Raw genomic sequence first — 20,731 nt, forward strand, 5'->3', positions numbered from 1 at the left:
AGGAGTGTGTTATAATAATATGTCTCCATGCAGTCTTGGCAGCATTGAGAATTATTATAATTCCCAATTTATTGAGAGGTTACTATACATTAGAAACAGTGTTATGCACTTCGTTTTACTTAATTTTCATAAAACATTCTTAAGTTAGGTACTATTGTTATTCTTTTTAGAGATGAGGAAACTAAAGCTGCAGGAACTTAATCTATTGCCTAAAGTCAAATAGCTAGGAAGTGTCTCCACAATCAGAAATTGAATCCAAATCTGACAGCCTGCAGTCTGTGCCTCTTGGGCACTCTATTATTTCTGTCTAGTGTCTAAATTAATCTAAATTAGGATTTTTAATTTAGATAAAGATATTTATCCAAATTTCTCTATTTTAATTTATATTTCTATCTGTATGATCTAATTCTTTCTCTTTTAAAATCACCTTTTAAAATACTTGCCAAATTAAAAGGGAAAGTTACTTTTTAATATTAATTTGCATGTTAAAATTCTGTATTTCTTCTGTTATTTTTGTCTTTTTAAATCTATTTTTTTTTTTGCACTATCTTATGCATTTAGTGGTATGGTAATATATTTTGTTGAGTAGTAAACTCCCTTTTTATATATTAAAGTTAATAACTTTTTGTCAAATGTGTTAGCTCTTTCAGTATGATGGTGGCAAATTGTGTAATAGTGAAAAATTAGAAAAATACGTTCAGAAATAGAGAATGATTAAATAAATTTTGCACATTTCAGATGAATATAAAAAATAGGAAACTTTGTATTTCTTTCAAATACAATAATTTTGGTTCAAGTTCACAGACTATATCTACACAATAAGAGTGTTCCTACACAAAAAAGAGAAAATGAATTGGTTATTTAAATTACAAAAACAGCCAGTTCAGATAACAAATTGAGAACTACTGAATGTTAGGTAATGCAAAAGACTTTGTGAGCCAAAGAGAATGGTATAGATGTAGTATTTGCATTTTTTTACACCAATTATCACAACCCTGGAGACAAAACTTAAAATTAAGATAGTGGATAAGATTGCCATAAAATGATTTTGATTCAGGTTTGGAATACATGAAAAATGTCATTTAGAGCTTGAAGTTTAACATTTGTGAGAGACAGTAACTGTTAGTAGTAAAAAAATATAAATAATTAAGAAAAAGGCCATTTGTGCTTCCAGTGTGCTGTATTTTACTTCTTAGTAATATTGGCACATTTTGGAGCAATTTAGCAACTTTTTACAACTTCTTATGATGTGTGGTCAGACTAATATTGACCAATATATTTCCCCCAAACCTTTTCTCTGTTTACCTTCAACAACAACCAAGAAACATCAGTTTTATAAAGCAATTCTGTTCTTATGACTATATGACCTAAAGGAATAAACCATTTCAGTTACAAACCCAGTGCAAATAAAAAATTATGGAAGAGCCCTTGATGGTATCTCAGAATTTTCCTCTTGGTTTTTCTTTCATTTCCTAAAGACATTAGTTTGTCTTGCTTACTACCAGACTGTCATTTCTTGAATCAAATCTGGCTATTTGTAGATACTACCTTTTTAAAATTAACTCAGTAATTCATTTAAATACAAACAGATGTTAGATATATCAGATTTGACTTACCCATCATTTTTATAACTCACATCATTTCTAAAGTTCATTTAAAAGGAACTAACTCAAAAAAAAATTCCACTTAACATCTAGCTCAGTGGTTCTCAACCCTGGTTGAACATTAGAATCACCTGTAATTGACTTTTGAAACACACCAATGATAAATATACTTCCTTGTCATATGACAGGGATCCACTCCAGACAAATTAATAAATCAAGAAACTTTACAGGTGACAAAGGTATTTGTATGTTTTAAAATCTCTTCAGATTATTCAAATATGCATCAAAAGTTGAGATCTTCAAATTATAGTTCCTTCATTGGCAGTCTAGGAAGGCCAATCAAACAAATCGATCATTCAACCCTGAAAACACAAAATAGAAAGTAAAAGTAGGAGGATCATGAAAGAATTTGTTCCAGTGAATGATTTCAATTACTAAAAACTTGGGTGACAACAAATTCCTGTCCAATGGCTTAAAGGAATAACATGTGATTTAATTTGTGGTAGATTAATTTTAAGAGATCTGTTCTATGTTGAGATCCACTGTAATTTCATTTAATACTTTATTTTTGTTTGCCTTGACATTCCATACAAGGTTTGCAAATTGCTTAGGATGGGGCTGGCATAGCATTTGGTGCAAGCTGAGTCTGGAGGCTTAGTGCATTCCAAACAATGTTTTATTTGTACTTTATATAACCCTTAAAATACATGGTCACTGATGAAACTCCATACAAGCAGATGAGATCTGTAAATAATTGATTTGACCATTGTGTCAGCTGATTTTCAAAGAAGAATACTTTCATAGATTTTTACTGTTCACACCAATGCAATAATTTCTAAGAAGGTGAATATTTAACACCATACAGGCAGAGCATACTCGTTGACTAAGATAAATGATTTCTGAGTTGAGTTACTTAGGAGAAAATTAAATTCTAGTAGTGAAAATTATTTCTTATTGTATTTCTCATCTTGTAAGTTCAGCAACTCTTCTATCCACAACCACTCCATGAACTACTTCTCCTTCTGCAGACTTGTCTGTGAAAGTCATACTGCAGAATGAGATATAAACAGACCGCCCCTCTTTGTATTACCTGCTACATGCAGCCCTATGACTACTGCATTTTATTTCAAATTGAAGATCAATTGATTTCCCAAAACATGATTAGATACATTTGGTTCTGACCTTTCAGGTTCATTTGTTATTAACACAGCTTGAGAGCTAATCATTCACTAGCTGCCCATAAAACACATACTAAGGCAAATTCTTGTGTTTTCTTATTCCTTCTCTTAGCAGATTTTTGATAAACATTTAGGGGTTCACAAGATAACAATTCTGTTAGCAAGGTGACTATGACTGATTTGCCACTTTGGTGGTATATAAGCTTTCTGAGTTTATTTTATTTTGAATTTCAGAACCTCCACTGATGTCTAAGGTTCTAAGAGTATAAAGCAGCCATCCCATTCCTCTGACTTTATCCTCTGGATGAGAACATAGAAAAGAGAAAATAAATTACTTGCCTGTGGAAGCCACTCTCATTTTCTGGTTTGATTCAAGGGTAAAAATAAAATTATCAAGAGAAAAAGGCCCACTCTATTCTTTTCAGGCAATTTTCCAAAACATTATTTCTCAAAATGAAGCTTTGATACATCTTGGATTGCTGAGAGTTGAAGGTTGTAATCTCAGGCAAGAATTTGGAATCTGGATATTATTACCTGTTGATTAAAAGAAGATTCCTATGCATTGATAGACAAATGGCTACAGGGCCAGGGTAAATTTGTCATAAAAATAAAGACACCTGATACAGGTACCTGAGTAGATAGCCACCTTTCCCAGGCATCAGGTGAGCAGGGAAATAATAAAGGAAAGGATATTTCTATACTCAGATTTGATAGCAATGGACCCATCAAAATGACTTTCTTGTGTTGTAAGCCCCCAACCTGTGTTGGGGAAATGTAATTTAAAAACAGAACAAAACAAAACCTTTCTGCTAACCCAGAAGTTCCCTTCACAAGGGTAGTAGAGAAAGAAAACCCTTTTTATTATTGAATAACATTGAACCAGAATGTGATGTGCATCATAGTAGGGAATCTGCTAAGAGACTGCAAAGACAAGAAATCTCACCCTTCGTATAGCCAAGGAGATAGACCCCATTATATACATATTCTCAAGATCAACAATAGTTAAGTTGGTCCTCAAGTAAGATAAAAATGACAGCATCGTCAATTATACATAGTTCATCCTAAATTCACCTGGAATTTGGGATGACAATCTGTGTCTGGCTTTACACAAGGCAAAGTAAACTTCTCATATCTTTAGGACATGGGGTCGTTTCATAACTTTGAGCCAGGCTTGAGCTAAAGTTAGAGTCTTAACCTCCCTGGAAACTGGCAGATAGGGATGATGTCTTTCTTGGTTGTTTACATTTAAAGGAGATGGTTCTCAAGTCCTTGAAAGAGACTTTTCAGGGCCTGACAAAAGGCCCACCTGTTTTCAAAAGAATTTATATACATTTCAAAGAGAGGAGGAAGTACTGACAATGATGAGTTTTCTAAAGTAAATGCTTTAAGAAAAAGAAGGAGGAGGGAAATCTCTCCCCTTATGCTCAGCAGCAGGAATTAAACCTTTCTTTTTGAATTTCCAATTGTTCTTACCCTTGATTGGCAAGAACCAGAATTAAAATCAGAGAGAGTCTGGTTCTGAAGTAGCCGATAAAAAGAAACAGGTCTCATTTATTTTTCTCTTCTAGAAACTCAGTTAAATCTACTATAAGAGAAGTGGGCGTTTGACAATTTTGGGGTCTCTCCTTCAAAGTCATCTCAACAGATTAAAGTTGGGTTTAATATTGTAGTGAGTCATTTTCAAGTTGTGCAGAAGTCAGGAACTAAAAGGACCTACAACTCCTCTGTGTGGTGGCTTGTGAAGACTATTTCTAGTTTCCAAGAGAAACAAACAAGACACTAAGATCAGGGTTAATAATTATTTGGAACTCACATCATCCAGATGTCACATGGTTTTGACCCCAGATTCAACATTGTATTCTTTAGAGTCCATTGTACCTGCATCCTTTATCTATGAGGCTGCCTTTATAGGACCTTAATTACTGAACGTTTTATAGCTTCTGGCTTATGGATAATAAACTCTGATACCAGATTTTATCTTTTTTCACCAAAGTCAATAGTTACATAAATGCACAAAACATTTGAAATCTTTCAGGAAAAAAAAAGAACATGCAGCATTTAATTATATTATGATACACATTTCTTGGAAATGGCTTTTTGTTCTCAATACATGCAGCCTGATTTCATATTCACAAGAACACATATGTAGGTTATTTTGTTTTCATTTTGCAGTAAAGAATATGCATATTTGGTTTTGCATTTAATGGGAACGAAAAACCAACTCACACAGCACATTCTTTTAAAAAATGCTTTCTGTAACATTGACTTAATGTTTCACAAGAATATATTACCTATTACCCAAAGTTAACTCTGAATTAAAAAAAAAACAAGATTTTGAGTTTGACTGTGTTCCAGAATTATGACTTCTAAAGCATCTTAAGTTCTTTCTTGCTTATATTTTCTTATATCCAAAATAAGTGTGTTGTTTCATTGGCAATATAATAAAATACTGAGCCTTAACTGCCAGTGTGCTAATTTGAAAATAGAATTGATTTATTTGTTGATGATTCTCACTTTTCTTACATGTTCACCTTTGTTATTCCCAAGTTTTTTAGCTCTTTACCTATGCTGAGATTGGCAAAAAAAACCCAGTAAAAACTTCACAAAGTGTCTAAAACGATGGCTGTAGCTGTCATAGCATAGTACAACTTTTCCAACTGGCTGCTAAATTGTGGGGCCAAACATTTATTTGATCTGCTGGTGGGTTCGGGAAGAGCTGAGAAATAGTGCTAAGCTTGCTGGCATGGCATCAGAGGATGATCTGCCTTTGGTGCTTCAATCTGATTTAATGATTCCTATTATAATAAAATTTTATATTTGAGAGGGAACTTAGAAGGCATTTATTCCAATATTTTATTTAATGTTATAATCCCATGTACATCATATATGCTCGTATATCTTCTATTGAACCTCTCCTGCTAACAGAGTTCACCATTTCACAAGCCAGACTCAATATAGGTTTTAGTTTGACTAGGACAAACTAAGTAATGGCTATGTGAACAACAAAAGCAAATATAAAACATGGAATAAGCTGGGGTTTAATTTGGAGCACTGTGACATTGGGTGTGATATTGAATCCTTCTGAGCTTCAATTTTATTCTTTGTAAAATGGAATGAAATGATTATGAAGGTCTGCCTAAATGTATGTAAAGTGCTTAGCATATAAAATACATGGCACTTAAAAAGTATTAGGCAAATGATGATCATTTCCTTAAACCTCTTGTAAAATTAACTACTAAATGCTGGTACTTTAAGAAAAATCATGTTGGTGCTTTCAGAAAAAGCAAAATAATGGTAATTTTTATTTGTTAGAAAAATTAATGAGGAGATGTACTTGAGTCATTTCCTCCCTTCATTCTAGGGCTTCAGAGAATTCCAGATGATGAAAGCTACAGCTTACTTCTTACTTTTTGCCTGTTGATTTTCTATGGCCAGAACAAACCAGAGCAGTCATGAGCCACCCCTTTGTTAGTGCTTTTTATCTGTCTCCTTCTTCTAGTCTAAAATGTACTTTCTCATAATAATGTAGAATGTAAGTAACCGCGATTCACAATCCTGTTTAGCAGCTTGGCCAAGACATACACCTTGCACATAGGAGCCAGCTCTAAGTCACCACTGCTTCTTCACCTCATGATCTGGCTGAGGGCAAAGCACAGACAGTTGCCTACAGAAAGGCAACTGACCTCCTTTATTTTCTACCAGGCATTTCGGAAGGCTCCCATATTAGTCATGAGTTGGAACCTGGAAATAGAAAGTTCTGGTCAGTTCCTCCATTGGTGTTATTCCATCACATTGCTCTATCAGAGTCAGAGACATGTCTTAGAACTATATTTCTCTTCTTGCTTCATCTCTGATGTTTTCTTTTGTATAATCTGCCTTCACAGTTGTCAATAGCCATCTTCCACTCAATTAAGTTTATCTTATCTGTTCCAGACGGTCCAACCCTATCACATAGGAATAGAGAGACTGAATGGGTAAAGAAATTATTGGAATCACTCCTCTACCACAGAGCAAAATTGTAAGATCAAGCAAATCAACATATGAAAAAAAGCAAGAGATTATTTGGTCTTGGTCTTTTGTAATGTTCCCTTTTGCAAAAGCTGGGACTTAATTCAATCCCTATTCAGTTTACCACCTTGTTAGATGATGCATTTTAGGGAATGGTGAAGTCAATGCTAAAGTGAAGTTAAGTCATCAGCCAAGTCATGGAAGGGTGAGGGTGTGGGTGGGATCTAACAGTGCTGTTCCTTAAGGCAGCCCCAGCCCCTCAAAACCATCATGGTACTTTGTAGGAGGCCAGAACTGCTCTGCTGAACTGCCAAGAGATTGAAGTCTGATGTAAAGGTACAGCTGTGTGTCTTTATTATGCCATTAATAGTGAAACAAGGAAGGATCTACTTAAGGAATAAAAATAAGCTTTTCCTATTGTAGTATAAACCATTTTTTTGTAGGAGATGCTATGCCCAAATATTAATGTATAATTTTCAGGTGTATATTTTTAAATTTATTCATCTTAACCTGACTACCATATTCTCTTATTTTACAGCAATGAAGTTGGAGCAGAGGCTGAAAACACAGGCTGCTGAAGTTTTTTGGAATGCTGGTGCTAACCACTTGCTAGATTTAACTTTTTTTTTTTTTTTTCCAGAATGAGTGCTCCATTTATGAGCTGCAGTGCAGCAGAACCAAAAAAAAGTTTGCTGCAGATATATAGCATCACAGTGCTCTGCTAACAGCTAGCATAGGAGAGATTTACCTACAGCTTTTTGCACCACTGTTCAAGCCTTTAATGCCTTCTACATAATATTAAGCTGACAGCAATACTAACGTGCCCCTGTATTTAGCAGCCAAATAAAGAAGAATCATGGGTAAATAGAAGAATGGCTGTGACTGTTTTTCAATACAAATTTTATTTAATGCATACATTTCTAACTGAGTCAGGTTTTTATTCCCCTTTTACTTCACTTTTTTACATAAAAAAAATCACAACTTTTAAAGTAACTAATTAGCTTTCAGAAGATGCTGATATTCAGAGGTTCTCTGGTGAGATCTTGAACATGAGAAAGTTGGTATTTTGCATAACACACATTGCTTTCCTGTTCTGTTGGGATTCGGTGCTGCTGGGACAGACTGTGTGCCAGGAGCAGCCCAGTGCTGATGAACATCGCGTTACTGGAGTGCCTGGGATACCACTGTCTCTCTGTCTGTCACCACATGATTCTTGTGAAGACTACTTTAGAGTTAGTTTGTATCCAAAATCCTGAGAGAAGCAGAGACCATAAGCAAACCCATACTTGATGACAGTCCTGAGAGCCCCCTAGAGGCATACCATGTGCCCACCATGTTGGCCATCTTCAATTTATTTCTCAGTTGTCATCCCCAGCAGTCTGTCCTAGCCCCCTCTAAGTGATTTCCTTCTTCTGCTCATATGGGAAGCCTAGGATAACACACATTAAGAAAGAACAGCAGTCTAGACAGTGAGCCCCTGATGGTAAAGGAGTCTTGGGAAAACTGGCTTCATTCACTCTTTGCACATTACCCATGTTCTCTGTGGAGCCAGCTCTGAGCCACAGTGCCCCTAAACCAAGCTTCATCACCCAGTCCCATCACCCAAACTCAAGCAGGGAGAGTGACCTATAGAAGAGCAACTAGGCTCCTTCATTCTCCAATAGCCATTTTAGAATGTTCCGATTTCAGCTATTATTTGACAACTGGAAAAAAAAACTTCTCAACATCTCCTTTGTTGGTGTTAGAGAAGCAAAGGAGGTTCAATAAAGCCCTTTGCTCATCTCTCCTTCCCCCCAAAAAAACCATTTCTCCATCAACCTGATAAATTGTGTGAAGCATCACTTTAGATTACGAATAATGATCTCTAACATTCACTGTGCTCTTATCATGAGCAATGCACCACACCAAGTGCTTTACACGAATTTAATTTAACCTCTACAATGAGCCTGTGATGTTGGTAATATTATTATCCATATTTTATTTTTGTGAGAACAGGCTCCTCCAAATGGTTAAATTAAGCTAGTAAGTGGCAGCGGCAGAATTCAAGTCCAAGTAATCTGATTCTAAGACCAAGCCGTTTACTCAATCATTTGTGTAGTTATTTACGCAGTCATTTTTGGATCTCCAATGTAAAAGGGTGACTTGATTACACTCCTCAGCTCATGGCAGATTTCTATCATAAATTTGGGCAAGCCCCCCTCATGTATGCTTGTTGATTAATGATCATCATTTATAATAATTTCTATCTTCCCTTCTCTGCTGTAGGCACACATTCTTATTTATTTAATGTATATCTTTTGCTCATATATGTTTTGAAGATGTACATTGTTTTGTCTGCATATATATTTAATAAATGTAAATGGTATTGCTTATATTCTGTTTTTTTTTTTTTGTTTTTTCTACTCAGCTCTGTTTTTAAAGCTTTATACACATTACTCTATAGACATCTATTATATTGTGTTCTCACAACTGCGTGGTAGAGTCTCATCACATTTTACTTATCTACCCGCCCAGCCTTGGTTTCTCAGGTTGTTTTCCTGTACCAACTGTTGTGATGTACATTCTTGCATGTGCCCCCTTGTGGACCTCTGTGAGAATTTCTCTGGAATACATACACAGGACTAGAATTGTTTAATCCTAAAGTTCCCATGTACTTAATTTGATGAAATCCTCCCAGATTGCTTTCTAGAATAGCTGCACCAATTTTTATTCCCATCAGCAAATGCATTAGGTTTCTTATATCCCCAATTACCTCTCCACCTTTGAAGGTCTGAGCTTTGAAACATTAGGCTCCAATGTCATTGGAGGCAACTCTTAAAATGGGAAGGTTGTTTGACGTGGTGTCCTATTCATCCTATATTTTCCAATTCTCCAAGACTTTTATACCCTTTAACTCATTGCAATTTTGAGTCAAGTATTATTATCTTCATTTCATTTGTCAACCTAAATAACAGAGACAGGCCCTTAAAAGAAAAAGAAATTTATTTGGGAATAGAATATTGCAATGGGTATACATAGGCGATAGTAAACTATTTGCATGCATATTAAAGGAAGTAAAGAACAATAAAGATTTTTAAAGGAAAAAATGAGGAGGATTACATGATAATTTTGAAATAATTATCCTTAACTACAAATATCAGTAACAAAGGTGACACCAGTTGAAGATTGGATAGGCAGTTGCTGTCCTTGTAGAAATATTTTGTTGTATAAGCTTCCCATGGCTTTTGTACAAGGTTGTGATTTTGCAGAGTTTTCTGTAATAGCTTTTATCAGGCATAGTAGCAGGAGAACTCTCTCTTCGTGGCCATTTCTGGCTCTATCAGATTTTTGTTTTTAAATGTTTGTGACTCCATTTTGATTCTGACAACTTTCACTTGTTACTGAAACATTTGAGCCAGACAGGTTATTTGACTGAGGTCACCAAATTAGTGAATGAGAAACCTAGCACAAGGTCTTTTGATTTTCCTACTCTGTCATTGCTACAAATTGCTGCATCTGAACATCATGGTCTAATTTATTTGTTCAGTTTCTCAGTAAAGAACAGAGTCTTAAGAGCATGAGCATAGGAAGGGCAAGTGTTGATTGTGGGGAGAACATGGAACATGAATTAGTGACTTTTCAGTTTGGTGAGCAGCACATTCAGTGCACTAAGGAGGTTGGGGTGCACTATGTACGTTTCTGAGGAGGAAGGAGATGGGGACAGATGATGTGGAATTGCCAGGTACTGAGACTGCATCTTTATTTGGGTTCTTCCAGAAGTGAACTCTAAGACAAGGATTTAGTATAAGTAGTTTATATGGGAGATGATAATAGGAAACACTGATAAGGAAGTGAGGAAGTAAGCTAGGGAAGCCAGTTACTACATTGGGCAACTACTGTAGTTTATTTCCACTAAGAAATTTGAGGACACAAGGTTGAACAGTCCTCAGACTTCATTCAATTTAGAGGAAAGGAAACTAGGGTAGTAATTCTAAAGCCTGACTATTAACCTTTACGTGACTATGGCTGTGACTTCCTTCTTTATAGAGCTTTTGTTTTTTTCGGACTTTTCATTACACATCACCAGTGGGACCCATTATTTTCTTGTGAGATTTTAATTTGGTGAAAATGGAAGGTCTTTTGAATATTGTTCTTCATAGTCTCTGAAGTAAAGTGCAGAAACAAAGAGATAATTGAAAGCTTAAGTAACAAGGGAATATTCTCAGAATTTTATCTACTGGGCAAGCAGAAAAATCTGCAATTAGGACAGGGAACAAAAATTCTACTTTAACTAGACTGCTGCAGATTTCTACATGTGAATTCTTTATCAATTAGAAATTAAATCAACTGTGTGAGATGATCACTTGATTTATAAGAAGAAGAGATTGCTTTGCTTAGAGTAAATCTAGAGGTCTTAGAATAATCAACTAGTAGTTATAAATATTTCTGGATTTGTTTAAAATATATAGTACATTTGGGAGACATTTCATATATTCCTGTGGCAGGTTGTAAAATTAAATGTTATATTTCCTTCATACTTTAAAATGTATTATTTTCAATTTATTTGACCAGAAATAGGCTTTTCTCTTCATTTTATAGTTTAATAAAAATACTTTAATTTCTTCTAAAAGTTTTCTAACAGATGTATATGCAATTGCGCAACATCACTTAAGCACCTGAGTCCATATTTTCCTTAATTGGAAACTCTGGGGATAAATTCAAAAAATAAAACCACACAACAGGCAAAGGAAGATTCATAAATGCTAAAAAAAAGGAGGAAAAGTAAAAAAGACAAATTTTTCCAGGGGGCTACAGATTGTGATTTAAAAATATTGAACAGAATATCTAAGTTAAAACAATGGAAAACTAAATTAAAAATATGTTTAGCCAAGAATATGTTCTGTGGAAGTACTAAGAGAGAGGCAAAAGGTTCTGATAATAATGTGAATAGAACTGGATAATATTTCTCACAAGGCTTAGAAGACTTTTCAACTTTGAGCTGAGTTAAATCACTTAAGGGAGTAGAAATTCTAGAGATTTTGTTAACTCTGCTTTTGAGTCACAGTTCAGTCTTTTTGTTTTTCTTTTTAAATCAATACTAGTTTAGGTAAAAATAGCAGAAGTTGTGGAGAAATTAAAGTTAGCAGCTTACTTCTCTTTTCCAACGAAGAGATAAAGTTTGTAAAACCTTTTACTTAAGTCATTTAAGATTAGAGAAAGAAGTAGATTTTGAAGAATGCGTGGTAGGCCAGGCTCTGAACTATTAAGAACTGGTGCTCGGTTAATATTAGGTAGGTTCAACAGAATTTAGGAAAGTATACCAACAAGGACTGAAGCTTTCATTCATTATTATATACTAAGGCAGTAATACTAGGGAGAAAATTCTATTTTTCAAAGTTTGTTTTTGCACACAACTAATAATATTTACATAAAAGGGAGAAAACAAAAATGCATACTTTCTTCTAAGTTTCCAGTCCTATCACTGCTCACAGATTTTGCTTGCATTTTTGCCTCGGGAGTAATAATAAGGGAGATTAAACGTTAAGGTTAAGATGTGGCAGAATTGGATTGGAATTTTGGTCTTTTTTGCTCCAAAGGTCTTTTTCCTCTACAAGTGTTTTTCCATTTTTCTTCTGCCATGAGTCAAACAGTTAACACTCCCTTGGAAGTCACATTCCCTTCTCTAAGGGTACATCAGTAAGAGCTACGAATGGAGATTATGACAGGTGGGAGTCTCCTTCCCAGCTCGGGCGGCAAATAGCTTTAAGTCTGATTTTTCAGATTAACGGTTCAAATTTCCACTTGCCCAACAAGCAGGAAATCTGAATAACTACATTTGGATATTGTCCTCTGAATCCCCTTCCCCAAAGCCTCCGTTATGCAAAATGAAACTCCTTTTTGGGAACTAAGCTCCGCTTCTCTCAGACAATCTTGATGGGCACCATACTACTCAAGCAATTCTTCCTAAATTAACAAAATCTGCTTTAAAGAGACTCTTTCTTGAACTATGGACACAGTTCTGTATTTTTGACTTCTCTTTTCAAACTTCTGCCTTACTTGACACTCCATCATAATAAAGGAGGATTTAGAGATTACATCCATTTCAGTGGCATGCCAGCTGCTCTTCCTCTCTTCTTCTGTACGTGCTAGTGCTTTACCATTCTAATATTGAAAACTTCTGTTATATCACCCTATTCCCTGAAGAATCGAGAAAACCTAGTGTGATTTGTTCACCACTTCGGAATATACTTGCTAAATCATTCTCAATAGTAATGTGTAGAATGCTGCCTCTAGTTAAGACTGGCTTAACACATCCCTGCTTGCTAAAATAAATTCAATGCCCTCTCCAAGATTTCTGTGAATTCCCAAAGATTACATTTTTCTTAACATTCTCTAGAGAAAATTCCTAGCTTCTGTGGAACATTCATGTCTTACTTCACATCTTGCTGAAACACTCTTAGCACGCCTTCAGTGTGGATCACATTCCCTTTACCTGAGAATCCTACCTACAAGTCCCCTCCACTAAGGTATAAGCTAGACTTTTACTGAAGATTTGTGAGCTATGGTGATAACTGAGAGATGAAGACATTACATGGTAACAAATGACAGACAATTTTAATTGGATTTTAGACTTCCTAGTTCTTAAAAAGGAATGAGTCATTTATGACAAATTGGCATCTTCCATTTCCACCTTGCTGTTTGGAGTCCTTCTCTCATCTTCTCTCTCCTTAGCTTCATTCTGCCCATAAATTGCTTCTTAATTTTTATACAACTATTTTAATATCTATTTCTTAGATTTTCTATCCATCTAAATAGCTTATTGATTTTTCTAAATAAAAAGCTTCTTTCCTCAGAGCTGCGTCAAGAAGTACAATAATATGTAATGCCATTAGTGCTCAGAAAGTAGTAGCCAAAATTTTCAGCTAAAAATCTACCACAACTTTTTTCCCCTTCTTACTTTTAAGAAAGTGAAAATATCACAAAACTTCAGCAAATTGGAATCATCATAGTAAAACAAACAACAAAAGAATCCCCCAAAACCAACCCAAAAAACAGTTTTGTTGGTCCCTTCTGGAGTTGCTTCTCAGGCATTCCCTGCCCAAGGTGAGACAACCAGAGACAGAGTTCCCATGACGGGCTACTCTTTAGCCCCTTTCACCTACTGAGACCTTCTATCTTCTCAGCTACTCTTTGCCACTAACACACTTGGACTCTCCCTCATTGCCAGGCCCCTTTCATATCAACAACTTGAGTTTGGACCACATCCTGAGCTCTGATATGACACTCCCCTGAGGGACTGATCCCTCAGCTTGATGGTCCTCTATCCTATTCAAGTCACTGGTACAGCTGTGGAGATCTCAGGTCTGAGGGCCTGAGTGTCGGAGTGGGTGTTCACTAGACTGGAACTGTTTTGGAGTCTCAGTTGGTGGTCATGCATTGATTAATAAGCTATGGTGAAGGTAATCAATGCTTTCTACCTTAGAAGTAGACAGTAATATTCAGAGAAACACTGAAATGAGCAGTTCACTGAAAGTAAGCTTGACTTTCTGGGAAAATGACCAGAAAAATTTTTAGTTTCTACTGGCTATGTGAAAGTTGTACTTACTTTAGAGGATTTAAATAGAGCAGAATATATGAGGCCAAGGTTGTAAATCAGCTCTAAAACCCAAAGTCATTTTGGTTACATAAGACACATTTTTAGGCTTATGAAAATTTTACATGTCAGGCCATTTCCTAAGTGAGGGCTTTATCTCTACAATTAATAAAAGATATAAATGGAAACCTGCAGCTGGCTGAATTGTCCTTTCTGTTCACATCATATTTCCATTTATGCTTAGAGCCGGAATTTAACTTAAAAAATATACTTTGTACACCTGATAAGCTTCTGCTTTATTGTACTCCCCTGGGAAAAGAATTTCAGATATTTGTAACAAAGAGAGCTTCCTTTTGCTGTCAGGGCCAGCTAGACACAACCTCAGAGAAGGCTTTCCTGGAAAACACTTCCCAGTCAACTCTTGGACATGACAGCTGATTAGGCAGTCATTTCAGGCTTCTGGCTTTGGAAGTGTCACAGCCTGCTAGCACCTTCCCCGATTCAGGGCTGGGGGTTGGGCAAAGGAATAAAAGTAGATGAGTTGTCAAATCATTCTTTCATTTTAATCTAGTCACATTTCCCCAGCCTCTGAGCTTCCCAATGCACTTCCCAATACATACACCCTCCTGACACACACATACTTCTACACACACCACACCCACACCGCACAACCACTTTTTCTTCCTCACATACATACACCTTCACACAAATAGACACACTCCTGTACCTGATGACTACCAGTGGAATTATAAGCATGCGCTTTTAGTTCTGATGGCTCCAGAATAATCTAACCTTTTGAATATTTTAACACAAACTAATGAACACCAATGTGGTGGGATATGCCTGCTTTTGTAGAAACCCAAGGTGTTAGGGGCTAAGACAACTCTTCTCAGTCAGAATGGCAACCATTTGGTATCAGTCTTCCCCATCCCTTATCCCATACTCATGCCAGAATATTTTTCTGATCATGGTCTTGAGCTATGGAGTCTAGGTTTGGCTTCAGAATCCTCCACACAGAGTTTCAGCCAGCCATAATCATAAGGTAGTAGCTTATGTTCCAGCTGAAATCTGTTACCACCTCTGTCCTGAAGTGTTGCAGTTTGGCCCTTTGACAACACTTTCCTTTGTGCTCTATGTTTTCTCCCCATTTATCATTCTCTCTGGAGGTCTGAACCAACTCAGATTCTCAGTACTCCTTCTATCATCAGGAAAGTAGTGTGTATGCTCTGGGTTCTGTACTTCAAGGGGTCCTCAGCTTTGGAGTACCTTCCCTAAAGTGTCTAAAACCCCCTTTGATTACTGTAATGAGCCAGGATTGGCAATGCTACCCAAATGGGGCATCCTGAGTTGGCACAATGAACTGCATGGGCCCTTGTCCCCATTTCTCCCATGCAGAGTATCTTGACTCTTTATTTTTTGCTTGGGCCAACCAGGTACTCTAAGATGCTCAGAGACCCATGCCTAGAGGGATATCCCAAAGTCAGGCCCCAGTACCAGGAGAATGGTCTGGTAAGCAGACCATCCTAGCTGCGCTGTGTTATTTCTTTCATGCAAGGTTGGGCCTCCACATAGTCCTGATATGCCAATTCTTGCCAACTCAAGAATTTTTGCTTATGTAGACAAAAATTCCACAAAATACAGTCTTGCCGCAATGTTAACACCATTAGAATTATACTTATCTTTCCTTCCTGCCAATTTCTCAAAACCCATTTATTTTATTATACAAAAGAAATAAATATCCTTGCAACATTTTCAAAATTAAAATTTACTTGTCCTAGTTCCTAGTGCCAATGGGACACAATGTCATTGATTGACCTAACAAGGGGGCTGTCTGAGAGACCTAATTTTGGTCAATGAGATTTAGGAGAAAGCCTACTTAGGGGTTTCTAGGAAGGGTTTCATAGCTTTTAAAAAAGATAGTGGAATAGGAAGGTCCATATTCTCTTTACTCCCATGGAAACACCAACATAAGAACAATACATGAACCAGTTCCTTTTATGAGAAATCAAGAAGCCAGTTAATAGGTTCCTGCACCCCGACAAGCATAGAATAAGCTGCATCAAAGATAACAGGAAAACTTGTGGCAGTCTTTTGTCATAGTTCCTTTCCCTAGGCTAGCACCAGGAACATGCAATCAGGAGAAAACTCTAAGTTATTAGCTTCTCTGGGTGGAGAAAGAAGACTCTGCTTTGTGTACTATGTTCTGACATTTTGTGGGACTGTTCAAGGGGCTGACACCTTCTTTTCTGTCTTGGAGCACTGAAACGACCTAGCATAATCCAGATATTTGGGGGTCACTGGGAATAAAAAAGAGTTGTGCAGGGTGCTACTGCTCCTGAGGGTCTATTATAGAGCATACAGAGCCTGATACAGCATGACGACCTCTCCCTTAGTAGAATAGAGAAGAGGAGAGTGTGCATCCAACATTCCAGCTTTTTTTTAAAATTATACTTTAAGTTCTAGGGTACATGTGCACAACGTGCAGGTTTGTTACGTATGTATGCATGTGCCATGTTGGTGTGCCACACCCATTAACTTGTCTTTTACTTTGGGTATATCTCCTGATGATTTCCCTCCCCACTCCTCCACCCCACATCAGGCCCTGGTGTGTGATGTTCCCCTTCCTGTGTCCAAGTGTTTTCATTGTTCAATTCCCACCTATGAGTGAGAACATGTGTTGTTTGTTTTTTTGTTCTTGTGATAGTTTGCTGAAAATGATGGTTTCCAGCTTCATCCATGTCCCTACAAAGGACATGAACTCATCCTTTTTAATGGCTGCATAGTAGTCCATGGTGTATATGTGCCACATTTTCTTAATCCAGTCTATCATTGATGGACATTTGGGTTGGTTCCAAGTCTTTGCTATTGTGAGTAGTGCCACAATAAACATATGTGTGCATGTGTCTTTATAGAAGTGTGATTTATAATCTTTTGGGTATATACCCTGTAATAGGATGGCTGGGTCAAATGGTATTTCTAGTTCTAGATCCTTGAGGAATCGTCACACTGTCTTCCACAATGGTTGAACTAGTTTACAGTCCCACCAACAGTGTAAAAGTGTTCTTATTTCTCCACAACCTCTCCAGCACCTGTTGTTTCCTGACTTTTTAATGATCACCATTCTAACTGGTGTGAGATGGTATCTCATTGTGGTTTTGATTTGCATTCCTCTAATGGCCAGTGATGATGAGCATTTTTTCATGTGTCTGTTGGCTGCATAAATGTCTTCTTTTGAGAAGTGTCTGTTCATATCCTTCACCCGCTTGTTGATGGGGTTGTTAGTTTTTTCTTGTAAATTTGTTTGAGTTCTTTGTAGATTCTGGGTATTAGCCCTTTGTCAAAATTTTGACAAAATTTTCCAAAAATTTTCTCCCATTCTGTAGGTTGCCTGTTCACTCTGATGGTAGTTTGTTTTGCTGTGCAGAAGCTCTTTAGTTTAATTAGATCCCATTTGTCAATTTTGGCTTTTGTTGCCATTGCTTTTGGTGTTTTAGACATGAAGTCCTTGCCCATGCCTATGTCCTGAATAATATTGCCTAGGTTTTCTTCTAGGGTTTTTACGGGTTTAGGTCTAACATTTAAGTCTTTAATCCATCTTGAATTAATTTTTGTATAAGGTGTAAGGAAGGGATCCAGTTTCAGCTTTCTACATATGGCTAGCCAGTTTTCCCAGCACCATTTATTAAATAGGGAATCCTTTCTCCATTTCTTGGTTTTGTCAGGTTTTTCAAAGATCAGATGGTTGTAGATGTGTGGTATTATTTCTGAGGGCTCTGTTCTGTTCCATTGGTCTGTATCTCTGCTTTTAAAGAAATTGTCTAAGGAGCTGATTTCTGTCTCTTCAGTATAAGAGTATGGATAGGACCTGGAATGCCTTGGGGACACTTAGAACAACAATAACAACAACAAAAAAAAATTGGGCAGCATGCTACTTCTTCAGAGGGCCTGTGTACAGCAGACAGACACCATCAGGAACAAGAGATTATAAAATCCTGAAAATAAAAAGAAGCTGACACATTCCTCTAATTAGGAATATACACACACAAGTCAAAAGAAGGCATACTTACAGAAAAAGTCTGAAAGCCCTCAAAATCTCTAGCCAACATGAGTGGTAAAAGTATTTTCCTGTATGAGGCCAGTTTGTAAAGACTAGGAGAGGTGGATTTTTTTCCCCAAATGTATGGGTATCAATTCAAAGTTCTAAGAAACATAGAGAAATAGAAAAAAGTGGCCCAGTAAAAAGAATAAAGTAAATCTGTAAAAACCGACCCTAAGAAAATGGAGGTATATAAGTTACCAGACAAGTAATTCAAAACGACCATCATAAAAATGCTAAATAAGCTCAGGAGAAGGATGCATGAACAAAATTTGATAGAAAGAGATAACAATTAGATAACAAACAGAAAGTATAAAAAAAGACAAAAGAAATTTTGGAGTTGAAGCATGCAATAACTGAATTGAAAAATTAATTAGAGGTGATCAACAAGAGACTTGATGATGCAGAAGAAAGAATGATGAACTCAAAGACAGATCATTTGAAATTATCTTGTCAGATCACCAAATAAATGAATAACAAAAAGCATGAAAAAATTATGTTTTATGTAAACCCTGTGGTAACTACAAAAAATAACAATAGAAGATACACAAAGAAAAATGCAAAAGAAATCAAAGTATGTCACAACAACAAAAACCAACAAAATGCAAAGGAAGAGAGCAACAGAGAAAAAGAGGGGCCAAGAGCTAAAAGACACATAGAAACCAACAAAACTGAAATACTAACTCCTTCCCTATCAATAATTACCTTAAATATAAAGGGATTAAACATCGTAATCAAATGGCACAGAGTGGCTTACTTGATAAAAGCAAACAAGCAACAAACAAACATAAGTGTCAGCTATATACTATCTATAAGAGACTTACTTTAAAGAACACATAGGCTTAAGACAAAAATATGAAAACAATATTAATTTCAAGTGGTAATCAAAAGAAAGAAGAGGTGGTGGTACTTACATCAGACAAAATAGAGTTTAAGTCAAAAAAACGTTCACAAGAAACAGAGAAGATCATCATATAACGATTTAAGGGTCAATTCACCAGGAAGCCATAACACTTATAATTATACATGTACCCAATATCAGAATACCTAAATATATGAAGTGAACACTGACAGAACTGAAGAAATGGGCAGAAACACAATAATAGTAGGAGACTTCAGTTTCCCACTTTTAATAATGGATAGAACATACAGACAGATCAATAAGGAAATGGAAGACCTGGATAACACTATAATCCAAATGGAACTAACAGACATATACAGAACATTCTACCCTCAAATAGAATACCCATTCTGCTCAAGTGCACATGAAACATTTTCCAGGATAGATCATATGTTACATCACAAAACAAGTGTTAACTAATTTAAGGAGATTTAAATCATTCCAAATATTTTTTTCTAACAAAAGGAATGAAATTAGACGTCAATAGCAGAAGGAAAATTGAAAAAATTCACAAATATGTGGAAGTGAAAAAAAATCACCTCTTACCCACCAATGGATCAAAGAAAAAAATCAAAAGGAAAATTGAAAAATATTTTGAGACAAATGAAAAGGAAAACAGAAAATAATGAAACTTATGAGATGCAGCAAAAACAGTACTAAAAGGCAAGTTATAGTGATAAATATCTATATTAAAAAACAAGTATCTCCAATAATAACTTTACACCTCAAGGAACTAGGAAAAGAAGAACAAACTAAGTCTGAACTTAGCAGAAAGAAGAAAATAATGATTAGAGCAGGAATAAATAAAGTACAGAATAGAAAAACAAAGAAGAAAAAGATGAAACAAAGTTAATGTTTTGAAAAGATGAACAACATCATTAAAACTTTAGCCAGGCCAAAAAAAATAAATAAATAAAAGAGAGAGAGAAGATTCAAATAAATAAAACCAGAAATGAAAGAGGAGACCTTACAGCAGATGCTACAAAAATACAAATGATCATAACATGCCAACAAATTAGATAACCTAGAAAAGATGAATAAATTCACAAACGATACAAACTATCAAGACTGAATCCAGAAGAAATATAAAGTCTGAATAGACCTGTAACTCCTAAGAAGATTAATCAGTAAACAAAAACCTCCCAAGAAAGAGAAACCTAGAACCAAGTGGCTTCAATGGTGAATTTCACAAACATCTAAAGAATTAGTGCCGATCATTCTCAAATGTTTCTATAAATTAAAGACAAAACACTTCCAAACTTATTTTATAAGGCCAACCTTATCCTGATGTCAAATCTAGACAAAGACATTACAAGAAGACAAAATTACAGTCCAATCTATCTGATAAATACAGATGCAAAAACCATCAAC

General features: G+C 35.9%; 1 protein-coding gene across 9 annotated transcripts in view; it reads left to right on the plus strand.

The window, feature by feature from the left end:
* MLIP (muscular LMNA interacting protein) overlaps window positions 1–7,663 on the plus strand; it is a 251,973-nt gene extending 244,310 nt beyond the window's left edge. For 6 of the 9 annotated variants that reach the window (XM_054492411.2, XM_054492419.2, XM_054492414.2 and 3 more), the window contains one exon: window positions 7,431–7,663. In XM_054492411.2, coding sequence (XP_054348386.1) covers window positions 7,431–7,496 — 66 coding nt within the window. In that variant the 3' untranslated portion in view covers window positions 7,497–7,663. Of the gene's footprint in view, window positions 1–7,328 lie in introns of all 9 variants that reach the window. The other 3 variants (XM_054492420.2, XM_054492412.2, XM_054492418.2) reach the window with 1 other exon arrangement.
* Window positions 7,664–20,731: the final 13,068 nt, after the last annotated feature.

Source organism: Pongo pygmaeus, chromosome 5, assembly GCF_028885625.2.
Source record: "Pongo pygmaeus isolate AG05252 chromosome 5, NHGRI_mPonPyg2-v2.0_pri, whole genome shotgun sequence".
In the NCBI taxonomy this organism is placed as follows: domain Eukaryota; kingdom Metazoa; phylum Chordata; class Mammalia; order Primates; family Hominidae; genus Pongo; species Pongo pygmaeus.